Source organism: Rhinopithecus bieti, unplaced genomic scaffold, assembly GCF_001698545.2.
Source record: "Rhinopithecus bieti isolate Rb0 unplaced genomic scaffold, ASM169854v2 scaffold_5497, whole genome shotgun sequence".
In the NCBI taxonomy this organism is placed as follows: domain Eukaryota; kingdom Metazoa; phylum Chordata; class Mammalia; order Primates; family Cercopithecidae; genus Rhinopithecus; species Rhinopithecus bieti.
This window is the reverse complement of record NW_016805006.1, coordinates 105,693-132,011: the sequence shown is the minus strand read 5'-3', so window position 1 is coordinate 132,011 and position 26,319 is coordinate 105,693. Positions and strand designations below refer to the sequence as shown.

The window sequence follows — 26,319 nt, the reverse complement described above, 5'->3', positions numbered from 1 at the left end:
TTTGCATATAGCTTCATAAGTTTCATAGTCTTCCAAAGCCTACTCATGATCTCTCCATGAATATCAGGTTTATAATTTCTAAATTAAGATGAACAAAATAGGAATTTCTCCTCTTTTTATTTTCTAAAATTTTTAACTTTTACAATTGACTAAATAAATCTATAACCTAAAAATATTGACTCCTTTTAGCTTTAAACAAAGCAATTAATCCCTTTAAAGACTTATTTCCTTCAAATTAAGTAATGCTATGTTTTAGCCACAATTTACCCATGCCATCACTTAAAGATTATCAAATTTAGATAATAAAATTTTAAAATTTAAATTGCTGTATTTAAAACTTCTGGGTTACTCACTGGATTTAATATGGATTTAGTCATGACTAAATCACTTCTAATTCACTAAATACATTTTACAGGTAGAAAAAAAATCTTACCTGCAAAATGGGAAAAGTAGCAGTGGTGATGCCCATTTTGTGTAAATTCAAGAGCATTTCATTTCCACTCCATATTTTACAAGCTGATTCATAATCTCTTTCTACAAGATATTCAGAGTTTGCTTCTAACCAACTGAAATAAAATAAAACAATTTTGTCAACCAGTATCATACTTACATGCACTATTTCAATAGAACAAGAGAATCATATTGTCATGCATTGATCTGTATTTCTTGACATTCTTAGGATATGAATGTGGATTAATTAAGAAATCTTTTAAAAGCATGCATGTTTCATATTGCAAAATAAACTTTATATAACTAAAAGAAAGCTTTCATTCAGAAGAAACAAACATGCATATGATTTCCCACTTGTTTTGTGGATTCACATTGCTTTACTTAGCTAATGTCGCTTCAACTGAGAGCCAGGTGTTACGTACTTATCCCAAATATATATAAAAGGAAATGCAAAACAACCTAATAAAGAAATTAAAGTGTTACATATTAACACAAAAAAGAGAATTACTAGAAAATATATCAATACATTCATTGATCTATATACACATTCATACATTAAGTGTTTGAATGCCTATTTTATTCTAGACATTGTTCTGGGTAGTGAAAATAACAGCAGTTAAATAAAATAGGCAAGGTCCTTACTCTCCTGGAAATTACATTCTACTAAAGGGAGACAGGAATAAACATAAAACAAATACATAAATAAGAAAATATCAGGTAGCCATGGGATACTATACAGCCATAAAAAAGAACGAGAACATGTCCTTTATGGGAACATGGATGGAGCTGGAGATCATTATCCTTAACAAACTAACGCAGGAACAGAAAATCAAATACTACATGTTCTCAATTGTGAGAGCTAAATGATGAGAACACCTGGGCAAGAGGGGAACAGCACATATCGGATGGTGTAGGGTTGGAGAAGGGAAGACGATCAGGAAAATAACTAATGACTATAAGGCTTAATACCTGCGTGATGAAATAATATGTACAAGAAACCCCATAACATGTTTACCTATATAACAAACCTGCACATGTACCCCTGAACTTAAAAGTTAAAAAACGTTCTAATAAAATGAAAAAAAAAAAAATCAGGTAATGATATACAAATAAATTATGAAAATAAATTAGTTTAATATAACCTAGTTGCTACTTTAATTTCAGTGTCAAGAATGCTCTCCCTGAGGTGACATTTATTCTAACAACTGAATGCAAAAGTATCCAGTCATGGGAGAATCAGAAAGAAAGAAATATCCAAGCAGAAGGAATAGCTAGGACAAAGGTCCTGAGGTGGTTAGAAAATTTTGCTTGTTTGAGGACCTGAAAGAAAGCTAATGTGATTTGCAGCACAATGAGTAAAATGAATAATGGTATGAACAATGTCAGAGTGATAAGTAGAAATCAGGTCATCCTGAGCCACGATAAGAAATCTGAATTTATTCAAAGTGCAATGGGATGGGGTTTTTTTTATTTTAATTTTGTGGGTATATAGTAGGTGTATATATTTATGGGGTACATGTTTTGATACAGGCATGCAATACATAATAATCACATCATGGAAGATGGGGTATCCATCCTCTCAAACATTAATCCTTTGTGTTACAAGTAATCCAATTATATTATTTTAGTCATTTTAAATGTACAGTTAAATCATCATTGACTACAGTCACACTGTTGTGCTGTCAAATACTAGGACTTATTCATTCATTCTACTTTTCTTTTCTTTGTACTCATTAACCAACCCCACCTCTCCTGTGATCCCCACCTACCACCCTTCCCAGCCTCTAGTAAACCATCCTTCTACTCTCTATCTCAATGGATTAAATTGTTTTCATTTTAGATCCCACAAATAAGTGAGAATATGTGCTTTTGTCTTTCTGTGCCTGGCTTATTTCACTTAACACAGTGATCTCCAATTTTATCCATGTTGTTGGAAATGACAAGATCTCCTTCTGTGTTATAGTTGAGTGGTACTCCATTATGTATATGTACCACATTTTTTTTTTTTTTTTTTTTTTGAGACGGAGTCTTGCTCTGTCACCCGAGCTGAAGTGCAGTGGCGGGATCTCAGCTCACTGCAAGCTCCGCCTCCTGGTTTACGCCATTCTCCTGGCTCAGCCTCCCTAGTAGCTNATTTCACTTAACACAGTGATCTCCAATTTTATCCATGTTGTTGGAAATGACAAGATCTCCTTCTGTGTTATAGTTGAGTGGTACTCCATTATGTATATGTACCACATTTTTTTTTTTTTCCCCTTTTTTTTTTTTTTTTTTTTTTTGAGACGGAGTCTTGCTCTGTCACCCGAGCTGAAGTGCAGTGGCGGGATCTCAGCTCACTGCAAGCTCCGCCTCCTGGTTTACGCCATTCTCCTGGCTCAGCCTCCCTAGTAGCTGGGACTACAGGCGCCCGCCACCTCCCCCGGCTAGTTTTTTGTATTTTTAGTAGAGACGGGGTTTCACCGTGTTAGCCAGGATGGTCTCGATCTCCTGACCTCATGATCCGCCCGTCTCGGCCTCCCAAAGTGCTGGGATTACAGGCTTGAGCCACCGCACCCGGCCGTACCACATTTTCTTTATCCATTCATCTGTTGATAGACATTTAGGTTGCTTTCAAATCTTGACTACTGTGAATATTGCTGCAGCAAACATGGGAGTACAGATACACTTTTGATATACTGATTTCCTTTATTTGGGGTATGTATCTAGCAGTGGGATTGCTGGATCGTTTGGTAGCTCTAGTTTTAGTTTTTTGAGGAACTTCCAAATTGTTCTCCATAGTGGTTGTCCTAATTTACATTCCCACCAACAGTGTACAAGGATTGTCTTTTCTCCACATCCTCGCCAGCATTTGTTGTTACCTGTCTTGCATAAAAGTCATTTTAACTGCGGTAAGGTGATATCTCATTGTAGTTTTGATCAGCAGAGAAATGCTGATCAATGATGTTGAGTGCCTTTTCATATGTCTGACTGCCATTTGTATGTCTTCTTTAGAGAAATATCTATTCAAATCTTTTGTCGATTTTTAATTAAATTATTAGATTTTTTCGTACAGAGTTGTTTGAGCTCCTTATATATTCTGGTTATTAATCCCTTGTCAGATCTGTAGTTTGCAAATATTTCCTCCCATTCTGTGGGTTGCCTTGTCACTTTGTTGATTGTTTCCCTTGCTCTGCAGCAGCTTTTTAACTTGATGTGATCCCATCTGTGCATTTTTGCTTCGGTTACCTGTGCTTGTGAGGTATTGCTCAAGAAGTTTTTCCCCAGACCGATGTCCTGGAGAGTTTTTCCAATGTTTTCTGGTAGTAGTTTCATAGTTTGAGGTTGTAGATTTGTCTTTAATCTATTTTGATTTGATTTTTGTTAATGGTGAAAGATAGGGGTCTCGTTTTATTCTCCTGCATATGGATATCCAGTTTTCCCGGCACCATTTATTGAAGAGACTGTCTTTCCCTCAGTGTATGTTCGTGGCACCTATGTCAAAAATGAGTTCACTGTAGGTGTGTGGATTTGTTTCTGAGTTTTCTGTTCTGTTCCATTGATCTGTGTGTCTGTTTTTATGCCAGTACCGTCCTGTTTTGGTGGAAAGGTTTTAAATACAGAGTTTTAAATAAAAGAGAGACTATCTATCTTACATGTTTAAAAAATGATTCTAGCTACCAAGCTAGAATTGATTACTGGAGAAAGATGAGTGAAAGTAGAGATCTGTTAGGAGGTTGTTATAATATTCTTGTTAAGAGAAGATTGTAGGGTAGATATGCACAGTCAATGAAATTTAGGAACTGTGGATATACTGTGCAGGTGGCATCTATAAGACTTACTCATTAATTGGATGAGGTGAGGCAGTAAGGATATTATCAAGGATAATATTTAACTTTTTTATTTGAGGAAACAGAACACAGGGGAAGGGAAGGAATTTTGTTTTAGATGTAAAGTTGAAATGTCTATTTGATATCCAAAAAGAGCTATAAAGTAGAAAGTTGGATATGAGAATGGCATTCTAGGGAGAGACTGAAGCTAGAGACAGAGGTTCAGGCCTCACCAGCACTGCAGATTATATTCTAAGCTATAATACTATAAGTTATTTAGGGAAAATAGAGCTACAAAAGAAACTAGGTCCCAGTACCAAGTAAGTCCTGAGGCACTCCAACATTTAGATATCAAAAAGAATAAGAATTATCAAAAGAAATGATAAAAGAATGGACTGTGAGAAGGAGGAAAACCAGAGATGTCACAGAAGCTAAGACAAAAATGCTTTTCAAAGAGGTAGTCATCAACTACCCAACACTACTGACTGGCTGAGATAAAAGAAACAATAATCTCTGTATTTGGCAATATAGAGATCACTGGTGATCTTGATAAGAACAGCTTGCATAGAATTGTCCAGAGAGTAACACTGCTAGGATCTATGAGGGAAGAATGTCAAGTGAGAAAATAGAATTAGCAACTATAGACAACTCTTTCAACAAACTATGTTGTAAAATAAAAACCACAAAAATCTGCATACCACCACCAGAAAAGACACAAGCAAATGGCAAAATGGGGTGGAAAGTATTTACAACTCTTATTGCAGGCAAAGATTTTAATTCCCTAATATATGAATGGGGTTTTATAAATCATTAAGAAAAAGAACCACAATAAGAACAAAAAAAGAACAGAGATGTCAACAGGCAGTTGACACAAAAGGAAATATAAATGGCCTTTAAAGATGCTTAATTTCATGCATATTAAGGAAAATGAATATTAAAACTACATTGGGATACACTTTTCACCTAGCAGGCTAGAAAAAAACAATTTTCATACTCTTATACATTGCTGGTAGAAGCATACATTAGCCCCCCTGTCATCCACCTATTGTGTAAATGTTAGCAATATCTATTGAAATTACAAATATGTCTATGCTTTCACCCAACAACTCCACTTCTAAAAACTTTCCTATAGATATATTTGCATACAAATGAAATTATGTATGTTCAAAGTTATTCATTACAGCAGTATAAGAGCAAAAGACTAGAAACAACCTCCTCTGTTAATCAGAGGCTGGTTAAATAAACTATTGCATATCTATCTAATGGAATTGTAGTTATCTATTTTTTTTAAACTGAGAAAGCTTTCTAGGTCTTAACATGGAAAGGTCTCCAAAATACACTGTGAACTGAAAAAAGCAAGTTGCAGAAAAATGCATGTATAGTATGCCATCATTTGGACGAAAATGAGGGACAACAAAATGTATCTAATATTGGCTTCATAAATGAGTAATATGCATTGAATGATAAACTCGTTTAGGAGAACACAGACATTAAACAGATCAGGGATGAAACTGGAAGGAGGTTTTTACTATACAAATTTGTATACATTTTATCTTCAAACCATGTGACTGTATAACATTCAAATTTTTTTAAAGTATAATGTGAAGGAAACAGAAAAATGCTACAATAAATGAAATGGGATTCAGAGTTAGGAATTTTTTTCCTATGGTAACAAGATTCTAGATCAACAACTTAATGTCTAATAAAAAAATTAGTGTAAATTTTCATAAAGCTAGTACTAAATATATTATTTCAGAGTACTGAAATCTTGATTAATTAAAACCCATGAAACTAGAATCCTATTTCATTTGGAGAATAAAGCAATACATTAAAGCCATGATCCAGAATTTTAAAATATATTAATTAAAAGCATGTTTTATTTATAGGTTCAATATCCTATACACATCTTTTGGGGCTATTACATTATCCTGCCAAATTAGGAATAAGATTCACAATTATTCATTTTTTTAAATCACTTATGTTCATNGCCATGATCCAGAATTTTAAAATATATTAATTAAAAGCATGTTTTATTTATAGGTTCAATATCCTATACACATCTTTTGGGGCTATTACATTATCCTGCCAAATTAGGAATAAGATTCACAATTATTCATTTTTTTAAATCACTTATGTTCATTATATTCTTGTGAACAAGACAAAAGGTTGGACTAGCCTTGTTTTTAAAGCTTAATTGGCAAGGAACAATCCATTTCCCAAGAAGCCTAGTTAACCAAAGTATACTGACTTTAAAATACATAATCAAACATATTTTTCATATAAAGGCAGCACAAATACACTACTAGACAAATATTCTTACTTAATGAGGCTATAGCACACAGCTCGTAGGGGTTCATGATCTTTCCTCCTTATATTATTGTTGACCATACTATCTAGTTCATCCCGAGCAAACCGAAGCTGAACTTCTGTTACACTGTAACTTGCTGATTCCCGAGCACAGTCCTCGATGTTATGAGCTTCATCTAAAATGACAACCTGTTCTTTCAGATTTAAATCCATCTATAAGATAAAAGAATTTTCTTGTAAAACATTTGGCAAAATAGATTTAACAATAGCAGGCAAGGTATTTCATTTAAAAATTCACACTATAGGCCAATATTGCAAATGCAATTACATAAGCAACTGATTCTAGGTCTTAAATAAAACTTCTGAAGCACTATGGCCAACCAAATGTCAGCTATACATTATGGATTTTGCCATTTTTCACTCTTAAAATACTTTGCAAACCTATCAACAACACCAAAAATATGTAAGTGAGCCTGGATCAAGATACCACTGGCTACACAGAAGGGTACAAAATCCCACTATGAAAATGTTTCCAACATAATTTTACAAACTAAGTATAAGACCTTTAAAAGTAAATAACAATACAAGATTAAAATGACTTAAAATACTAACATAATACAACATATATGTTTTGTTTTAATCTGTCCTGCAGTCCTTCTCCAACATGGGAGTTGGAGAATTGTTCTTCTCCAACTCTCATGTGATGCTGGCAGGACTATTAACCTGTGAATCAAAGGACATCCCCACTTTCACAATGGGGGTAAGGCCCAGGATTGTCAGTTAAATAGAGTATTCCATCCTTCTGTGGTCACAGTGACTGGTTCAGGTTCAGGAATAGACATGAGATCCATGTTAGGCCAGAGTAATCTGGAGGGACTACTATGTGGTCATGCTCTTTTCTCCAGGTGAGTTAGCTGCTTATGGTTATCTTTGTTCCATAAGCAAGAGAGAGAACTTGCCTGAGAATAAAGCCATCACAATAAAGAGAATCAAGTATTTTTTCTTAAGCTTTTTTTAGGGTGGGTTTATGTCACGTTCTATAGAAAGAGTACTGACTAATACAAGGAACTGTCACAAAGCAATTGTCAATGAGTTATTTTGAGGAAGTAAGAATACAAAGAAGGCTGAAAAGTTATGAAAAAACCATGGAAGAGTAGGAAATATATTGGGGTTTAAAAGATAAGTAGGATTTGAATTTGGACAAAGAGTGGGCAGGGCATTCCCAAGAGGTGTCATCAAAAGCAAAGATAAAGAACAAGGTATCCTCAAGGGATTATGAGGTAATTTTTGAAGGATTCAACTGGGGCAGATTCAGGTCAGACTATTGAGTATCTTGAGTATAAGCTTAAGAAATATGAACTTTATCTCATGAGCAAAGGAAGCAATAGATTTTGAAGCAGATAAAAGGATGTAATAAAAGCAACATTTGGAAAACTGACCTGGCATTGATATGCACAGTATCTCAGAAGGAAGAGAACTAGTTAAGAGATAACCAAATAAAAGGTAGGATAGAAGGGGTAGTAAACATAATGCCTATTAATTTGGATCTTAAAGAAATAGAAAGCTGAGATGAATTGTGCAGTCAGACTTGAAGACAGGAATAACAAATGACTACGCCAAGTTATTTACTTTTTGTCTTATGCGGTTAACAATTTCATGTCTCTAAAAAGAACCAGGCAAATAAACACAAATGCCATTATCTGAAGTTCACTTTTCAAAAGCTCACAAGGCATAATTTTATTCTCCCAACATAAGTTTTTCAAAACACAGTTTTTTCAGAGAAATGTTTTAAATAATTCTTTTGAATATTCATAAATGCAAAGAGAAATCCTGCTGTAATCCCACTTTAGTCACTATGTTCCTTAAAACTGCTTGTTATTTTGGAAATTAAAATGAGTGGGTTGATTTTAACACACGTTAGGGGCTGGGCGCGGTGGCTCAAGCCTGTAATCCCAGCACTTTGGGAGGCCGAGACGGGCGGATCACGAGGTCAGGAGATCGAGACCATCCTGGCTAACACGGTGAAACCCCGTCTCTACTAAAAAATACAAAAAACTTAGCCGGGCGAGGTGACGGGCGCCTGTAGTCCCAGCTACTCGGGAGGCTGAGGCAGGAGAATGGCGTGAACCCAGGAGGCGGAGCTTGCAGTGAGCTGAGATCTGGCCACAGCACTCCAGCCTGGGCGGCAGAGCGAGACTCCGTCTCAAAAAACAAACAAACAAACACAACAAAACAAAAAACAAAAAAAAAACACGTTAGGATATGTTTTCAGTACTCTAATATGTTTATACAAATTTATTTACATAAATTAAAGCAAAAAAACACATTAAAACATCTAAAAGCTTTTAAATTCAACATTTATATCCCCATAAGTAGGAAAAAAGTTCTAATTTTTACACATATACTCACACTTTCCCTTATTTGTGCATCTAGAAGATAGTTGTAGGGACAAAATATGATGTCAGCATCTTGTATTAGTTCTCGGGCTGTGTAATATGGACAGGCCTTTAGTTTCTTCCCCAGGCTGACAAGTTCTTCTATATCCCAGGCTTTGCACATCCCTTGGAAAGTCTGTAATGTGTGCTGATCACTAATTTTATGAACTCCATGATAAAAATAGCAGGATTTTCCCTAGAAACAAATATGCATAACTGAAATGTGAACCAATATTGGAATAGAAGGAATAAAATAAGCTTATCTCAGAATTTGAGGAACATCATTAAAGCCACAAGGCTAAGATTTTACTGGTTATGCCACCACACCCGGCTAATTTTTTGTCTTTTTTGAGACAATAACATAGCTACAATCACAACAAAGTTTGGTTGACTCAGACTTAGATAGAACTCCAAATCAGAAGAGCTCCAAATACCCTAAATTAACTTGAAAAAAAATTTTTAAAAATATGTTTGTTATGGCTTTTTTTTCTGATTAAACTGATGTTAGGCATGAAATATTTCTGAAAGGATTCACAAAACAATGGTATCACTGGTTGCTTCCAAGGATGAGAATTAAGTGACTGGGCACAGGAGTGAGAGATTTTTCTCTGTAGACCCTTTTGTACCTTTTCAACTTTAAGCCATGTGACAGTATTTCTTATTCAAATATAAACAAGAAGGAAAGAAGGTAAGTAGGTAGGTTGGAATGTCCTGAGGGAAAAAAAGAAAGTAAGAGTATTCATTACAAAAAATTCAGAAGTACCAAAAAAAGCCTAAACTATCCATAATTCTATTACACAAAGAATGCACTAGGAACATTTCGGTGTATTTCGTTTCGTATTTCTTCTATACATGTGTATATAAGGATATCTCTACAATGTTAAAATAACAAGAACAAGCTAGGCACGATTACAGGTGTGAGCACTTTGGAAGGCTGTGGCAAAAGGACTGTTTTGGGTGAGGAGTTTGATACCAGCCTGGGCAATGTAGCAAGACCCTGTCTCTACAAAAAAATAAAAAATTTGCCAGGATTGGTGGTGTACATCAGTGGTCCTAGCTACTCAGGAGGCCGAGGCAGGAGGATCTCTTCAACCCAGGAGTTCGAGGATGCAGTGAGCTATGATCACGCCACTGCACTCCGGCCTGGGTGACAAAACAAAGCCCTATCTCCAAATAGTAATAAAAACAAGAACAAAGCAAATGTTCCCCAGGCATTGAGGATTACTAACAATCCAGCCACAGTAAATAAAAATGTTTATAAAACTGTATTCTTTATTTTTTTCTGGTTAGCGTATTAAAAATCATACCAGGAAAATCTTCTGACATCACTAAGCATCTTTTCATTGCTGCTCATATATGTACATTGAATTAATGTGCCACAGCTGATGAACCAGTTTTCTTATTACTGGACTTATACACTGTTACCAATTTCCACTTTAGATATAAGGCTGCAGTGAGCATTCTTATGCTGGTTTCCAAATATTTTCTTAGTCTATATTTTTAGAAATAGCATTATGGGATCAGACGCTATGAAGTATTTTTAAGTTTCTTGAAAACATATAGTGAAATTATCCTCTAGAAAGTATATACTGTTTTGCATTACCCTTTTCCCACATCCTTGTCAACACTGACGTTATCTTTTCTTATCTCTATTTTAAAAGTAAAAAACAGAATCTTGTTTTGATTTGTATTTTTTACAGTTTCTAGCAAAGTTTAACATAGTGTTGTATGAATAGTCTAACAAGGTTCAACAGTAATTTGTGTTTCTTCTTTTGTTATCTACTAACGCCCTTTGCCACACTATTACCTTTTTTTTTTTTCAGAGATGGGAGTCTCACTCTGTCACCCAGGCTGGAGTGCAATGGTGTGATCCAATCTTGGTTCACTGCAACCTCCACCTCCCAGGTTCAAGCGATTCTTGTGCCTCAGTCACCAAGTAGCTGGAACCACAAGTGCATCACCACATATGGCTCCTTTTTTGTAGAGACAGGGTTTCTTCATGTTGCTCAGGCTGGTCTCGAACTCCTGAGCTCAAGTGATCTGCCCGCCTTGGCCTCCCAAAGTACTGGAATTACAGGCACGAGCCACTGCACTCCACCCCATTCTATCACTGGAAATAAAAAAATTTCATTACAGGTTGCGCACAGTGGCTCATGCCTATAATCCCAACATTTTGAGAGGCCAAGGCCGGAGGACTGCATGAGCCAAGGAGTTCAAGACCAGCTGGGCAGCATAGGGAGACTCAATCTCTACAAAAAAACAACAAAAAAAGTAAACCACAGTGAGCAGTGACCATGCTACTGCACTCCAGCCTGGGCAACAGAGTGAAATCCTGTCTCAAAACAAAAAATATTCATTACATGCATTAATAAAAAAATAAAATGTTTGATAAAACCCAGCCCTAACAAGAGTGTCTCATATACTATTAAAAATGTATAAAATTAGAAAAGTATACATATTTTTAGAAGTCTAAAATTCTAGTAGTAGAAGTACATAGGCAATTTGTCAAAAAACTACTAAAATTTAAAAGTTTACCATTAATGTGAATAGATATACCCTGTACTGTTAAATAGCCAAAAAACTGAAAATAAACCAAATGTCTACCCATAAGGGACATGTTAAATAAGTTACGGTAAATTAATACAAAAGCTTTAGCTCTTAAAAATGATTGAGATTTGTCTATGTGTTGATTAGGCTCTCTATGTTAAGTGAGAAAAACGTGTTGCATAATGTGTATAGAATGATTAAATTCATGTTAACTGCTTTTTTAAAGAATATATATATACATACATTATAACGGATACATTTTTTAAACGTTCTGGTAGAATATATATAAAATTTTACAGTAATTACCTTAAAGGGTTAAGGAGATGGAGGATCTAGAAAAAGAGAGCCTCTCTTTTCATTTTCTTTTTTTTTTTCTTTTTTTTTGAGACGGAGTCTTGCTCTGTCGCCCAGGGTGGAGTGCAGTGGCCGGATCTCGGCTCACTGCAAGCTCCGCCTCCCGGGTTTACGCCATTCTCCTGCCTCAGCCTCCCAAGTAGCTGGGACTACAGGCACCCGCCACCTCGCCCGGCTAGTTTTTTGTATTTTTTAGTAGAGACGGGGTTTCACCGTGTTAGCCAGGATGGTCTCGATCTCCTGACCTCGTGATCCGCCCGTCTCGGCCTCCCAAAGTGCTGGGATTACAGGCTTGAGCCACCGCGCCCGGCCTCTTTTCATTTTCTAACCACATACATGTACTACTTTTCTTTTTCAATTGTCATTGGAACTAAATGATAGAATAATGGGCTACTTTTATTTTAATTAATTATACATATTTATTTTAAAAAGATTTTGAAATAAAAATACTTATTTTTCCTAGTTTGCTATCCTTAACAAAAAACAACCATATATAAAATATATAAATTATATTAGGGATAAAAGACTTTGAGGTAGCTATATATATATATATATATACACACACACACACATATATTTTTTGTATTTTATAGTTTCTAGCAAGGTTTAACATAATATTGTATGAATAGTCTAACAAGGTTCAGCAGTAATTTGAATGTCTTCTTTTATGTTATCTACTAATGTCCTTTGCCATTGTATTACTGGAAATAAAAAATTTCATTACAGGCTGAGTGCAGCGGCTCATGCTTATAGTCCTAACACTTTGAGAGGCCAAGGCGAGATGAACTATACTCTCTCTCTGTATATATACATGTATAGATATACACACGTATATCTATATATGTATATATGTGTGTATATATACACACGAATATGTATATATGTGTGTATATATACATGTATATATACACACACATATATGCATATATATAAATCTTATATTTATATGTATTTTTATCTATGAATTATCTAAAAGGAGAATCTGTGTTTTCAAAACATAAATACATCAGTACATACACAAATGTATTTAGATATTGCTAGAACAAAGTAAACCATAGAAGATTCATAACCTATAAAAGAATGTCAGCAAATCAAAGGACAAGACATGAATAGCTGAGGACCAGTTCTCCTAAAGCTTTGTATTCAGCCATGTTAAAGGATGCTACCTGTAGGTCCTCCAAAGTATTAAAAATAAAAATTAGGAGGAAAGGACTCATCTAACTATATTTAGGCCATTTTCTACATTATTTTCACTTACTTTCTCTAACCTCTACTGTTCTTATTCTTCATACTGTGTCAACTTCTCCCTACCTCAATGCCATCTTTGGATTTTGTTTCTAGTGTAATCAAAATAGCAATGGATGAGGAATCAGAAAATTTGGGTTCTGGTTCCTCCTTGCTAATTACTTGTCTGACTGAGCAAACTTCAGGGCCCATTTTTCTCATGTGACTCAGCATCAAAAGAACATTTGAACCAGAGGCTTGTAAGATTCCTTCTGACTCACTGACTATATCATCTCTAAAATTCCTTCCAGCTCTAAAATTCTGTGATTCAGGTAAAAATGTGTCAATCATCTTTCACACTCAGTTTGATACAGACTGAGTTTAATAACAGGACTATTCACCATTTCTTCATCCCAAGCTTCTTCCATACAATTCTGAAAGCTTATCTTTATACAAAATGATCACTAAAGTGCGTTTAGAGTCTATGACTATGAGCTATAAAGTCTCATTTTAACCAAAAAAAGATGTATATCTAAAATAATATTTCAGAATTGTCATTCCTAACTCTAGTTAAAATTATTTTTTCTTAACTGAAACAAAAATTAACTTTTAACAGATAAGTGCATACTTTTCCAGTATAAGGGCACTTTAGTAAAAGAAACAATGAACAAAAACACATGTGCCTTGGATCAAGCCAAAAAATCAGAAAGTTTACACTTTAAGGGCAGTTAGAATGATACCCCTCTGCAGGCTGATAGTGAAACCAGAAAAGCTCATCCATTTTAGCAGTGTAACACAACCCTGAGGAAGTCTATCAATTGAAGTGTTATCGCACTTTAAACACTTTCATTCAAATTGTCAGTTATCTGTTTATCATTTCGCTTTGGTAATTCAGTCACAGTAAACACAGACACCTATGGTGACTTTGTAATTGGCTTCATTACAATACCAAATTACTAAGGGGGCTTGAGAACAAGAAAGAGGACGTTCATGTATGCCGATGAGGTAAGCATTCTGGGGCAGAATTAGGTCAAGGCAAACCACAAGCAGGTATCTTCAATTATTCATATTACTAATATTCAAAAATAAAATACCTGTTCACTTTAAGACAAACTAAAGGCCAATGAAAATTCAGAACATTGAAGTCTACTTTTATTTTAACATGATTCAAACTTATGAATAAAGATCAATAAAAACATAACCAGCACTGTAGGATTCTAGGTTACACAAAATGAAACTGCCTTCAATACACAATCTTACACTTTATCATTGCTTTTACCAATGTATTTTACCAATGTATGTTTTTGGTTGTTTGTTTTTGAGACAGAGTCTTGCCCGCCTTGGCCTCCCAAAGTGCTAGGATTACAGGCATGAGCCATCATGCCTGGCCAACGTATTTTTTTACAAATACATAATAATTTCCCCAATAACAAGTAAAATAAAAAAAAAAAAAATATGGTGACAATACCAGCAAGTCTTCTTCCATAGGCTATATAGCCAAAAGTAAATTTGAAGCATTTGGGGAATTCAGCATATCACTTAGTCACTATGGAAAGCAGTCACTCATGTATGAAATGTATGGAGTTTTACCTTTATAAAGAGCTTTATTTTATTGTTTTTGAACACTTGACACTTAATACTTTCATCTCTCCTGGAAGAGAAATTTTTTAATATACAGAGTAAAGGGATTTCACAATTCCTCAGTTAGAAGAACTCTTTGGAAATAAATATGACTGTAGAATTTCAACAATGGCTTTGATTCAGTAATTCTGTATTCTCTCCTGGCTCTGAACAAGTCACTCAAGTTTTGCCACTGGAACACTTTACTACTTATACTTTATAATCTCATTTGAATATCTGTTGACGTATCTTTTGACTATCCCTAAATAAAGCTTAAATACATTTTCATCTAATAAAAGAGAGTATTAAGGACAAAAAGCATAAAACAAAATAAGTAATTCACATTATATGGTAAGGGGTGCTATATCAATGAAATGAAACTCTGGGGGCTATAGCTCACAGTTTTTTGTGTAGAACCAACTCTAATAAGATACTAGTGAAAAACAAAACAACTCTCAAAATACATTAAAATATCACTGGTCACTTCATAGTTATCAATTTATGGTTCACTGATTTTGGGGTATAATTTCATACTTGCAACTTCAATTTTAGAGTAAAATAATTGTCACACCAGAACATAGGCTCCCAAACTAATATTGCCAAAAAAAAAATTATTTGAAAGTCACATAAGTCTTTAGAAAGAAAGACTTCTCTATTGTCACCAAGCCCAAATTCATATTATTCTAATTTCCTTGGAAATTTTCAAAACCACCAATGACATCTTTTTAAAGTTAATAATTTAGTATAACTTTTAAAAGAGGGGTTTGTATTAATCAGAATTATGAGGTGGGATAATCATTATATTTCTCATTCAATTAAAAAAATCCAGTTTGCCTGAACAGAGAGCCTAAATAAACTATCTGCTTTTGAAGTTTTTAAGTATGTAAAGTATATTAATTAGATCTAATTAGACTAAATCATTTAAACACTTCTGTCTCCTCATATGACATCATCCAAGTTTGACTATTTTTGGCAGCAGGATTTAAAAGAAGAAACTAAGATATCTGACTACAACAGAAATTAACTTCAAGGAATTAAATATCCCCAAGCTTTAAAACCAAATCCCATACTTTAAAACTTGACTCAAGATTTTCTTACGGTAAAATTATTTTTTAAAAGATATCAATACTAGCAGTTAATTTGATTTTCCGAAGTTGATTATCACTAAAATGTACATACAAAACACATATTGAGTAACTTAAATATTTTCAGCCTTATTTTTTCTCTAAAACAAAATAATTTTACTCACATTTCTCCCATCTAGCAACTCCATGCACTTCTCATTTCTGTTGAAGTTACCAACTACCTCAGGATGGACACAAGTATGATCCCTGCTGGAAAGAATAGTCATCGGGACCCTTGAATATGCTGTCCTCCGGAGCTCTCTAGTAATCTGAGCAATCTGCTTGTGTGTGCGTGTCCCAAAATATATTTTGGGTATCTTGGATTTCCCTGCATGATCCTTCTTAATGGTATTCGACGACTCTTGACTGTTTCCTTGTTTAGTAGAACAACAGCACCTAGAACAGTGGCCAGGGGGCTGTAAGAAAGGAAAGAAATGATAACTAATATCTAAGCTACCATAAAAAAAGTTATCAAACCTCACATGGAATTAGAACCTGTAAGTAATGAATCACAATGGTCAAATAAAGAGAAATTACAAGAAATTATAGTATCTAAAACTTGCCATTAAAGAAAAAACTACAAATACAATTTAAAATTGGTCCTCATTCTTTTAAAAGTTATAAATGATATTTCCACATTTGCACACTTTCTAACATACCACTCTAACTCTCCATTTCCAAATGTTTTGAGTACATTTTAACTCTCCTCTTTCATAAATTATAAAAGTGATAAAGTAGGAACAATTTTAATTTTTTCTTAGGCTTCATATGAACTTGTGATATTATAGTTTAGAGTTAATAGTTTTGTTCACAGCATAGTTCATTCAAATATTCCTTAATACACCAATGCTTTTGAAGTGCTTTTAAATATCGTTTACAAAAGAATAGAATTATCAAGTTGAATCTAAAGTATCACTTAACAACTTCAAGAAGAGAGAATTCTTCTTTAGCAAAGGTACGAAAATAAATGCAAAATATTAATATTTAATAATGAAAGCAGGTTGCTGGTGTGGAACAAGTATATCTGAAATTCAATTACCTGTCATGGAACGTAAACCCATCAGTAAAATTATCATCCAGGATAGTTTTTCCCAGACAATTTCACTTGTAACTCAGTTTCATAACTGAAATAGTTATATAAATGTCTCTTTAAACAAACCATATGGAGCATCAGGAATATAGTCTACTTAATCTACCTGAATTTTCTCTTCTGTTTCCAAATCCTCAAATACTAAAAAAAAAAAAAGAAGTTTAATGCTATATATTAGAACTCACATGTTCTTAATAACGACTCCCTTCTAAGTCTCCATTATTACACCAAATGACACAGAACAAAGTCTCATTTTAGAGAAAGAGTGTAAAATGGTTAATTTATAGAAGTGGTCATTGATGGGGAAAGAAAAAAGGTAAATAGCATTGTAACTTAAAAGACTGAGTGCTAAAGAGTTTTAATTTAGTAGAACACACACTCTACTTGACTTTTTTATTATTATTATTGTAATCAGTAAGATTAGCCTTCATAAACAAATGCTAAGTCATAGCATGTTACACCACAATACTGGGGATCAAGCTGTCTTTTAGCCTCAACTCAGTGGAAAAGCAAGTTCAAATTACTCCCAGTCTCACTCAACCGTGTCCGCCATTAAATATTACAATACATGATAGAATGGATGTAAATGTGACCCTTCTGGAGCTGTCACTCACTGGGATAAAAGGTTCACTGATGTGCCAAATAAATAGTCAGTCAAAGCAGATAAAGTTACAGCCATGCTGGAATTGTTACATTCTCCTCTCAGGTTGCCAGTAACAGCAGATTTCATTACAGAGTGCTGCCACATTAAATAGCCAGTTCCAAATATCCTGCCTTCTATATTGAATAATTACTTATTCACTAAAAGGATAAAAAGAAGAGTTATGAATGGGGCTCTTGTCAACAGTGAGGCAGGAAACAGCTGACATGTGGTTTATGTTACATATGTTGCAATATCCAACAATTTATGGTCACAGAGAAAATGGAATGCAAATTATATCATGATATTTCTGACTGAATTCTTTTTTGGCTTTTGCAATGATCATATTAATCAATTAACATACAAAAAGAATTAAGGTAACTCAAGTAGAATTAATTTACTTTTTCATACCATCAATCATTTCGCTCAATTATACTATTTATCTTCCTTATGATACAGTTAAATTCATGTGAATACTAGAATGCTATGGCCCAATGCATTGTTATGTACTACATAGAGATATTATATCTAAGCATAAAAGTAATCCAACACAGTAGCTTTTTCTCAAGGCTGAGAAAACTTACTTTTTGATGTTATACTTTTCAACATCAATTCCACTTAAAGCTTTACCATCTACTCCTTTTAATTTCACCTTTTCTCTTGGTCAAAAAAAATTCAAACAATAATACAGAAATATTGTTTAAAATCAACTATCCCATCATAAATAATTTAGTGTATAACTCACTGACCTTCATATATACATCTTTCATATCTTTTTCTCAAATAGAAAGGGATGCTATTATACAGTTTTACAACTAGATACTTTGTTTTCAAAGTTTTTAATTTTTAAAAAGGGTGAATTTGGCAGGAATAATTTAATATTCTACTTATCTTTAAATGTTACACTAGTTGTGGTACTAACAAAAGCAAAAGATCAAGAACTAGTATCAGAAAACTTTTCTCACTAGAGTGACTTTAGTTAGGACCTTAAATCTGTTTTTCACTTCATAATTCAGAATACTATAAACCACAGCTAACTTTATATTAAACATATTTTTGTTGTTTTTTAAGTTGTAAAGTAATATGAACGAATTATAACATCTATGAACTTGACTAGACTCCTCAAGAAGATGGTTTTCCTTTTTTCTTTTCTTTTTTTTTTTTTTTTTTTTGAGACAGACTTTCACTCTTTTTGCCCAGGCTGGAGTGCAATGGCATGATCTCGGCTTACTACAACCTCCGCCTTCCAGGTTCAAGTGAGTCTCCTGCCTCAGCCTCCGAGTAGCTGGGCTTACAGGCGTCCACCACTACGCCTGGCTAATTTTGTATTTTTAATAGAGACGGGGTTTCTCCATGTTGGTCAGGCTGGTCTCGAACTCCCAATGTCAGGTGATCCACCCTCCTCGGCCTCCCAAAGTGCTGGGATTACAGGCGTGAGCCACCATGCCTGGCCAAGAAGATGGTTTTCAATGGGCACTTAGGCAAGTAGGGAATACGGTAGAAATTAAAAGTTAATTATTTTTCCTTTGTATTATTAAACAGAAATTATTTCTCCAGAAGCGATCTTCTATTAAAGTTTCAATTTAAAAGATTTGGTACAGGCCAGGCACCGTGGCTCACATCTGTAATCCCAGCACTCTGGGAGGCCAAGGCAGGTGGATTGCTTGGGTCAGGAGTTCGAGACTAGCCTGGCCAACGTGGTGAAACCCCGTCTCTACTAAAAACACAAAAAGTAGCCAGGCATGGTGGCACGCGCCTGTAGTCCCAGATACTCGGGAGGCTGAGGCAGGTGAATCACTTGAACCAGGGAGGCAGAGGTTACTGTGAGTCAAGACCATGCCACTACACTCCAGCTTCGGTGGCAGAGCAAGATTCCATCTCAAAAATAAATAAATAATAAAATAAAAGATTTGGGGCCAGGTACGGTGGCTCAAGTCTGTAATCCCAGCACTTTGGGAGGCCGAGACGGGCGGATCACGAGGTCAAGAGATCGAGACCATCCTGGCTAACACGGTGAAACCCCGTTTCTACTAAAAAAATACAAAAAACTAGCCAGGCGAGGTGGCGGGCGCCTGTAGTCCCAGCTACTGGGGAGGCTGAGGCAGGAGAATGGCGTAAACACGGGAGGCGGAGCTTGCAGTGAGCTGAGATCCGGCCACTGCGCTCCAGCCTGGGCGACAGAGCGAGACTCCGTCTCAAAAAAAAAAAAAAAAAAAAAAAAAAAAAAAAAAAGATTTGGCACAATCATATTTGAAGAAGACAGAAAAACTCATTGTAGTAATATAAGAAAGGCTTCAAAAAGTCACTTACTTTATAACAAAAGATAATTACCTATATCAAAATCAGCAACTTTCAATGCTCTAAGAAAACTAGAGGAAGGATCCTGATGCCAGCAGTGTCAGGAGATCGGAATATCCCCCAATCGAATTACCAGGTTAATACTTTATGGCCTCTCTCTGAACCCCTTTGATCCAGGGGTCTTAAAACAATTAGATGAATAAAATTAAACAATTTCATATCTCTTATTGAGTATTTTTCCTGCTAAGAAATGATCATATTTATCTTTCACAAAGACTTTTTTCTTTTCCCTTTGCTATTTAAATTGACAGAGATTTCCTTTCCTCCAGGAAACTAGAGAATAAATTTTATAATATTCATTCTCATCCAATATATCTGAAAATCAATATATAAAACACATGGGCTTCCCAAAATCTGTAACCTCTAAGACCTGTAAGTGGCTACACAGTGCCAGAACCAAACTCTTTAAGAAATGGCTTCTTCTCCAAGCTAGAAACTGTTCAGAGTCCTTTTACTTCAAAAAAAGGCAAGAAAACCCAACCCAAGTAACTGCAAAAATATACTATCATTAAAAAAAAAACACACACACAAGAGATACATGTGGATGTGACAGCTATAATATTTCCATGTGCAGTAGCCAATTGTTTAAAATACATTTCAAATCTACAATTACCAAAACTGTTCTAATAGAACATCAGCAACCAAGGATTTTCAGAAAATTTTTCTTGTGTTTAATAAATTATATTCCCTCTCTTGTTCCATTATATAAAGACATGCCTAAATTCTTTCAAGGATAAAGGATTCGAAGATTTGATCTTGAAAGAAAGGCGAATTGCTGAGTCCTTTTCACTATTCCTTTCACAAGCTATAATTATAAGTTCAAATGGTAACATACCACAATGTCAACTTCTAAAGTTTTATAACTTTCTCCAAACTTTCCCTACTACTCACACAAAAAATATACTATGCCTAAATATCTGAAAAATAAGCATGGTGATTAAATATTTTTAGAAATGGAAAATGATAAAGAAATAGTTAGGAACTAATTTTATTGCCAAAGAAGAAGTTCCTTTGCTAACTGTAAATCAGGAGAGATTCTCAAAGGAGACTACAAATTGAATTCCAAAAGCAAGCATGACTATGAAAACTAAGTATATAAAGAAGTAGAGAGAAAAAGAGACTGAAGAGAAACCTGTTTGAATGAAATAAAAGGAAAACTAGGTCAATGAAACAGTAAAAAAAAAAAAATACAAAACTTGTATTTTCCATAACTTTCCACATGTGCATGTATTGTCTTTCCAACCACACTGTAAATTCCTTGAAGACAGAAACTATGTCTTACATTTCTTTATATAGCTCATTCATTGAGAGTGGTGTTTTGAACATAACTGTAATGTAGCTTTTTTTAAATTGATGAATTATGACTAAATGTCCCTGAACCAAATTCTGTACCCATGCATTACAATTAAATCTGACAGATGCTTAAATTATGTCCTAATTTGAAGTGCTGCACATATCAAAAAGTTACTTCAAAATCCAGATTAGCTTTTAAAGGAAAAAGTACAGGACAATTACTATTTTCAAGGCCAAAAGAAAATCATCTTATGCTAGTATTTTAATAATGACAAACATATATCCCAATATTTTCATTATTAATAATACTGCCATTTTTTAAGGCTGTCCTTGTGCTAAGCATTTTTCATGTAATATCCCATTTCATTCATTCATTGACTCAAGAGACATTAGAATCCCTGATATATCAAGCCACGGAGAAGACAATGACAAGGATCACCTCATCTTACTGACAGAGAGCTTCATTCTTAAATTGTTCTACAAAGTGTAGTTCTTGGAGTTTATCAAACCATTTTCACTCATAAACTAAGGAATTGTTTAAAGTTAGTTCTATTATTTTATGCATGCAATTACAAAATATTCCTAAGTATAATCTTCAAGTTTTATTTCATAAAAATTGTTTTAACTTATTAGTTGACATTTAAATCAAATATGTTATAACAAGATCTATGTTATGTCCCCAAGGGAAAATAAAAAACAAAACTTTCAATTAATAGAGTCTTTAGAGCAAGAGTCAGCAAAACAGCCAGATAGTAAACATTTTAAGCTTCAAAGGCTATATGGTCTCTTCTTTCATAGGAAGATATCTTTTATGATCCAAATGTAGAGAAGGATTTCCTAAAACAATAAACCAAAAGCACAAATGACTGAAAACACAGCTTCATTAACATGTTAAACTTCTATTTAAAAATACATATTCCTTAAAGAAAGAAAAATAGGGAGAAAGGGGCACAGGTTGACAGAAGATATTTGCAATGCATACAATCAAGTGAGGATCAGTATCTACAATATATAAAGAATTCCAGTAAATCTATTTTTAAAAGACAAACCCTACAGGAAACCAAGAACAGGCAAATCACAAAAGAGAAAAGCTGAAAGGCTAATAAGTATCTGAAAAGATGTGCCATCTAACGTACAACTTCACTAGTAATTAGGAAAATGCAAATTAAAGCCATAATTAGATTCCATTTCCTATCCACCAGAAGAAACTCTTATTCACTGCTGATCTAAGTATAAATTGGCACAACTACTTGAGAGCAAATTGGTGATCTAGTGAAATCAAAGATACATACACCCTTTGACCCAGCATGACACTGTTAGGTACACATGCTAGAAAAACTCTTGCAAATTAAGACAGATACAAGAGGAATATTAATTGCAGCATTGTTTTAATAGTGAGAAAAACAAGCTACATGTATCAACAGAAGGAATGGATAAGTAAATTGCGGGGCTTTTTCCAATCAATGGAATAATATTATAATGAAAAAATATGAATGACAGTTGTATACATCGACGTCGATAAACATGAACAAGCAGTTGAACAGGCTGAGTATGGCTTAAACAAAATTTCATTTTCACCATAAAATTCTAAATAAGTGGATGATAGAAATAAAAATATAAAACTTCAGGTAGAGAGTGAGGAATCACGACTATGGAAGACAATCTTTAAAGCTAACAACTGTCATGAAAAATATACCTGAAAAATGCTAGAAGTGCTGGAAAAAAAAAACACACACACACACACACAGTTAATATACTCTGTTCTGGTTTCTCCTCAGTTGTTTCATACCTGGCAGAATAGCTTTCATCTTAACACCTCCTCCCCAAAAGTTTTCAACCTACTTTATTAGGAAATGGGTTCTCAAATTAGGGTCCATGGGCTGTTACAGATCACCAAGAAACTACAGACACAATTTTGTGTGCATTTTTAGAAGTGAACCCATAACTTTCACCAGGTGCTCAAAGGAGATTGTGACTGATTTGGGTGAGGGCTTTATTCCAGAATTGATATCTGGTTTTATAACAAAAATCAAATGGAAACAACATTTTCTTTACAACCAAATTAACCAGACATAGTTATTCTGTAAAGGAATAAACAGTAGTCAAAAGAAGACAATTTCATAAATGTTCCTCCACTGCTTCTGAACTCATTTATATTGTAATGTTTGTTAATTAACTAATATTAACATAAGGCTAAAATACTTAGTTCACTAATGTATATTTCTTTTTTTTTTGAGGCGGAGTCTCGCTCTGTCGCCCGGACTGGAGTGCAGTGGCCTGATCTCAGCTCACTGCAAGCTCCGCCTCCCGGGTTTATGCCATTCTCCTGCCTCAGCCTCCCGAGTAGCTGGGACTACAGGCGCCTGCCACCTCGCCCGGCTAGTTTTGTATTTTAGTAGAGACGGGGTTTCACCGTGTTAGCCAGGATGGTCTCGATCTCCTGACCTCGTGATCCGCCCGTCTTGGCCTCCCAAAGTGCTGGGATTACAGGCTTGAGCCACCGCGCCCGGCCCACTAATGTATATTTCTAACTTCTTTTTACAGATAAAAAAGGAAACTCAAAAGAATTATTCAAGTTCCCACAAAATATGTAATAAATTTGTGGAGTAAGTTGAAATTCATAACTTTAAATCTTAAAGTGAAGCTTTTAACAGGATTGTTTTCATCTACCACTTAAGCAAAAAAGCAAAATACTGTCCTTTATTTCAAAAAGTCATGCACATGAAGAGCTAGTTCATTGGTAAAAGGCCAATGAACATAGAATTATACTACAATCTTTGAGACATAGAAAAGAGTTTGTTAATCTTTATCAACCATTTGCTGTTGTCCGAGCCATCTAAACAGGTACTGAATGCCTGTTGTGCAAAATCTCACATTAGCACACACTCTAGTAAGATAGCAAAAGTAACATAACTATACCTTTTCAACTATTCTTTTTTAAAAATTCAAACAGTAGTAGTACCCTACTGCCACCGTTTCATGATTATACTGCACAAAGCAGCTGTTTATCCACTCACAGCAACCAGCAGGTGAACCTGATTCAATATTTATCACAGGCTTTCACAGATCACTGCTAACCAAGCAAACGTTTTAATTAAGCTGGAACTTGCTTCAAAGAGCTCATTCAAGATGTCAATCAGCAGGTAAGGGATCAGATACAGTGTCAGGTGAGAGTGTGTAATACAAATCCACAACTTTCTTCATCCCATCGCTGTAAATTAGCCTGCTCTAAAGTTCAGACTCTGATTGTAACAGACTGCCAGTCTCCTGGAATGTGTAACTGAAGTCACTCAAATTCTATTGTGAAGGTTGTAAGCAATATGTTAAACTGCAATGGGCTAGCACATTAAGACAGATCCTTTTCACGGTTGTTTTTTGATACCATAAGTGTTTGTTACCCTACTCTCCACTTACTGTTTACTTTCTTGCCTAATGTAAATGGGAATTCCTTAACACAGTTGCTCCAGTTTCTGAAAAGTCTGTGTTTCAGTAGAGTAAATCAGTAAGAATTCTCAGTGTAAGAACAAGATCATAAAGATGACTGAGCTGCTATAAATCAAAAATTATCCTGGTATAATAGAACTTTACATAGATGTGATTATAGCAATGAGTCTCAAAGCAGTGATGAGTCACACTGATCAACTTCATGAGAAAAACCCAGGGTGTTTATAAAAAATAAAAAGGGGAAAAGAAGACTCAAACGAGAAAACGGGGAAGTGGGCGGGTAGGGGGAAAATCTCTTCTTTAAATAAGAATGCCAGCTAAGAATTGTACATAAAATGATAGAATTTTAAAAATCACCATTTTGTAACTTTCATGTACTAACTGATTCAGGCAAGTTACATAAATAGATGCTGAAATCTTTCAGTGAAAAGTTATTAGGGAACAGAATATTGACAAGTCTCAAATGTCTCAAAATGTCACCCCACAGATTATTCATTAATTACAAAAGGAAAATGTACCTTTACAATGAAGAGACCTGGCGGTGACCACTTTAACCAAGTGGTGAAATTCAGCATCAATGGTATTGAGACTAACTGGCTTCATATGCCTCCTGATAAAAGAAACACACTCATGTGCCCATCTTCAATAAAACTACATGATTACTAAATCCAAACAAACAAGACATGAATCAAAAAGAACCTGGGAATAGAGAAACTGGTAAAAAGACATATATGGGCCAGGCGTGGTGGCTCAAGCCTGTAATCCCAGCACTTTGGGAGGCCGAGACGGGCGGATCACGAGGTCAGGAGATCGAGACCATCCTGGCTAACACGGTGAAACCCCGTCTCTACTAAAAAATACAAAAAAAACCAGCCGGGCGAGGTGGCGGGTGCCTGTAGTCCCAGCTACTTGGGAGGCTGAGACAGGAGAATGGCCTAAACCTGGGAGGTGGAGCTTGCAGTGAGCTGAGATCCGGCCACTGCACTCCAGCCTGGGCGACAGAGCAAGACTCCGTCTCAAAAAAAAAAAGAGAAAACAACACTATCCTATCATTTTCCACATATTAACCAAAATGCTATAAACAAAACATATGAAATAGAGATTTTTGCTTCTATGGGCTTTAAAAATTAAATTAGTTATTATTAACATACAAGTATCTATAAAGCAGCACTACCCAATAGGATTTTCTGCGATGACAGCATATTTGATATCTGCACTATTCAATATATTTGGCATTAGCCACATGGGCACTTGAAATGTAATTAGTACAACTAACTGAATTTTAATTTTAATTAATCAAAAAACATAAATACATGTGGCTAGTGGACGGAATACATTTAAAGTATTATCAGAGATTCTAGAAAACCAATGGTTATTGCAGGTGCACATATGTGTGAGAAATTCTCTTTGTAAATTCAACTTAAAAGGAAAAGGAAAAGTACACTGTAAAACTTGTATGTTCATAGGTAAAAATGGGTTCTGCAGGTTGCAGCTCATGAAAACTGGGTCCACAATTTTTGTAGATTAGTAAACAACTTTTCTTAATCTTTTTTGTTCTAATCTTTGTCTGAATTCCAATCAAAATCCTAGCAAGATTTTTTTTTTTTTTTTTGGTAATCTAAAATAT

General features: G+C 34.8%; 1 protein-coding gene across 1 annotated transcript in view; it reads right to left on the bottom strand.

The window, feature by feature from the left end:
• BRIP1 (BRCA1 interacting DNA helicase 1) overlaps positions 1 to 26,319 on the bottom strand; it is a 195,283-nt gene that overhangs the window by 128,535 nt on the left and 40,429 nt on the right. The window contains 4 exon segments of the mRNA XM_017870816.1: positions 434 to 566; positions 6,577 to 6,776; positions 8,973 to 9,194; positions 15,993 to 16,283. Coding sequence (XP_017726305.1) covers positions 434 to 566; positions 6,577 to 6,776; positions 8,973 to 9,194; positions 15,993 to 16,283 — 846 coding nt within the window.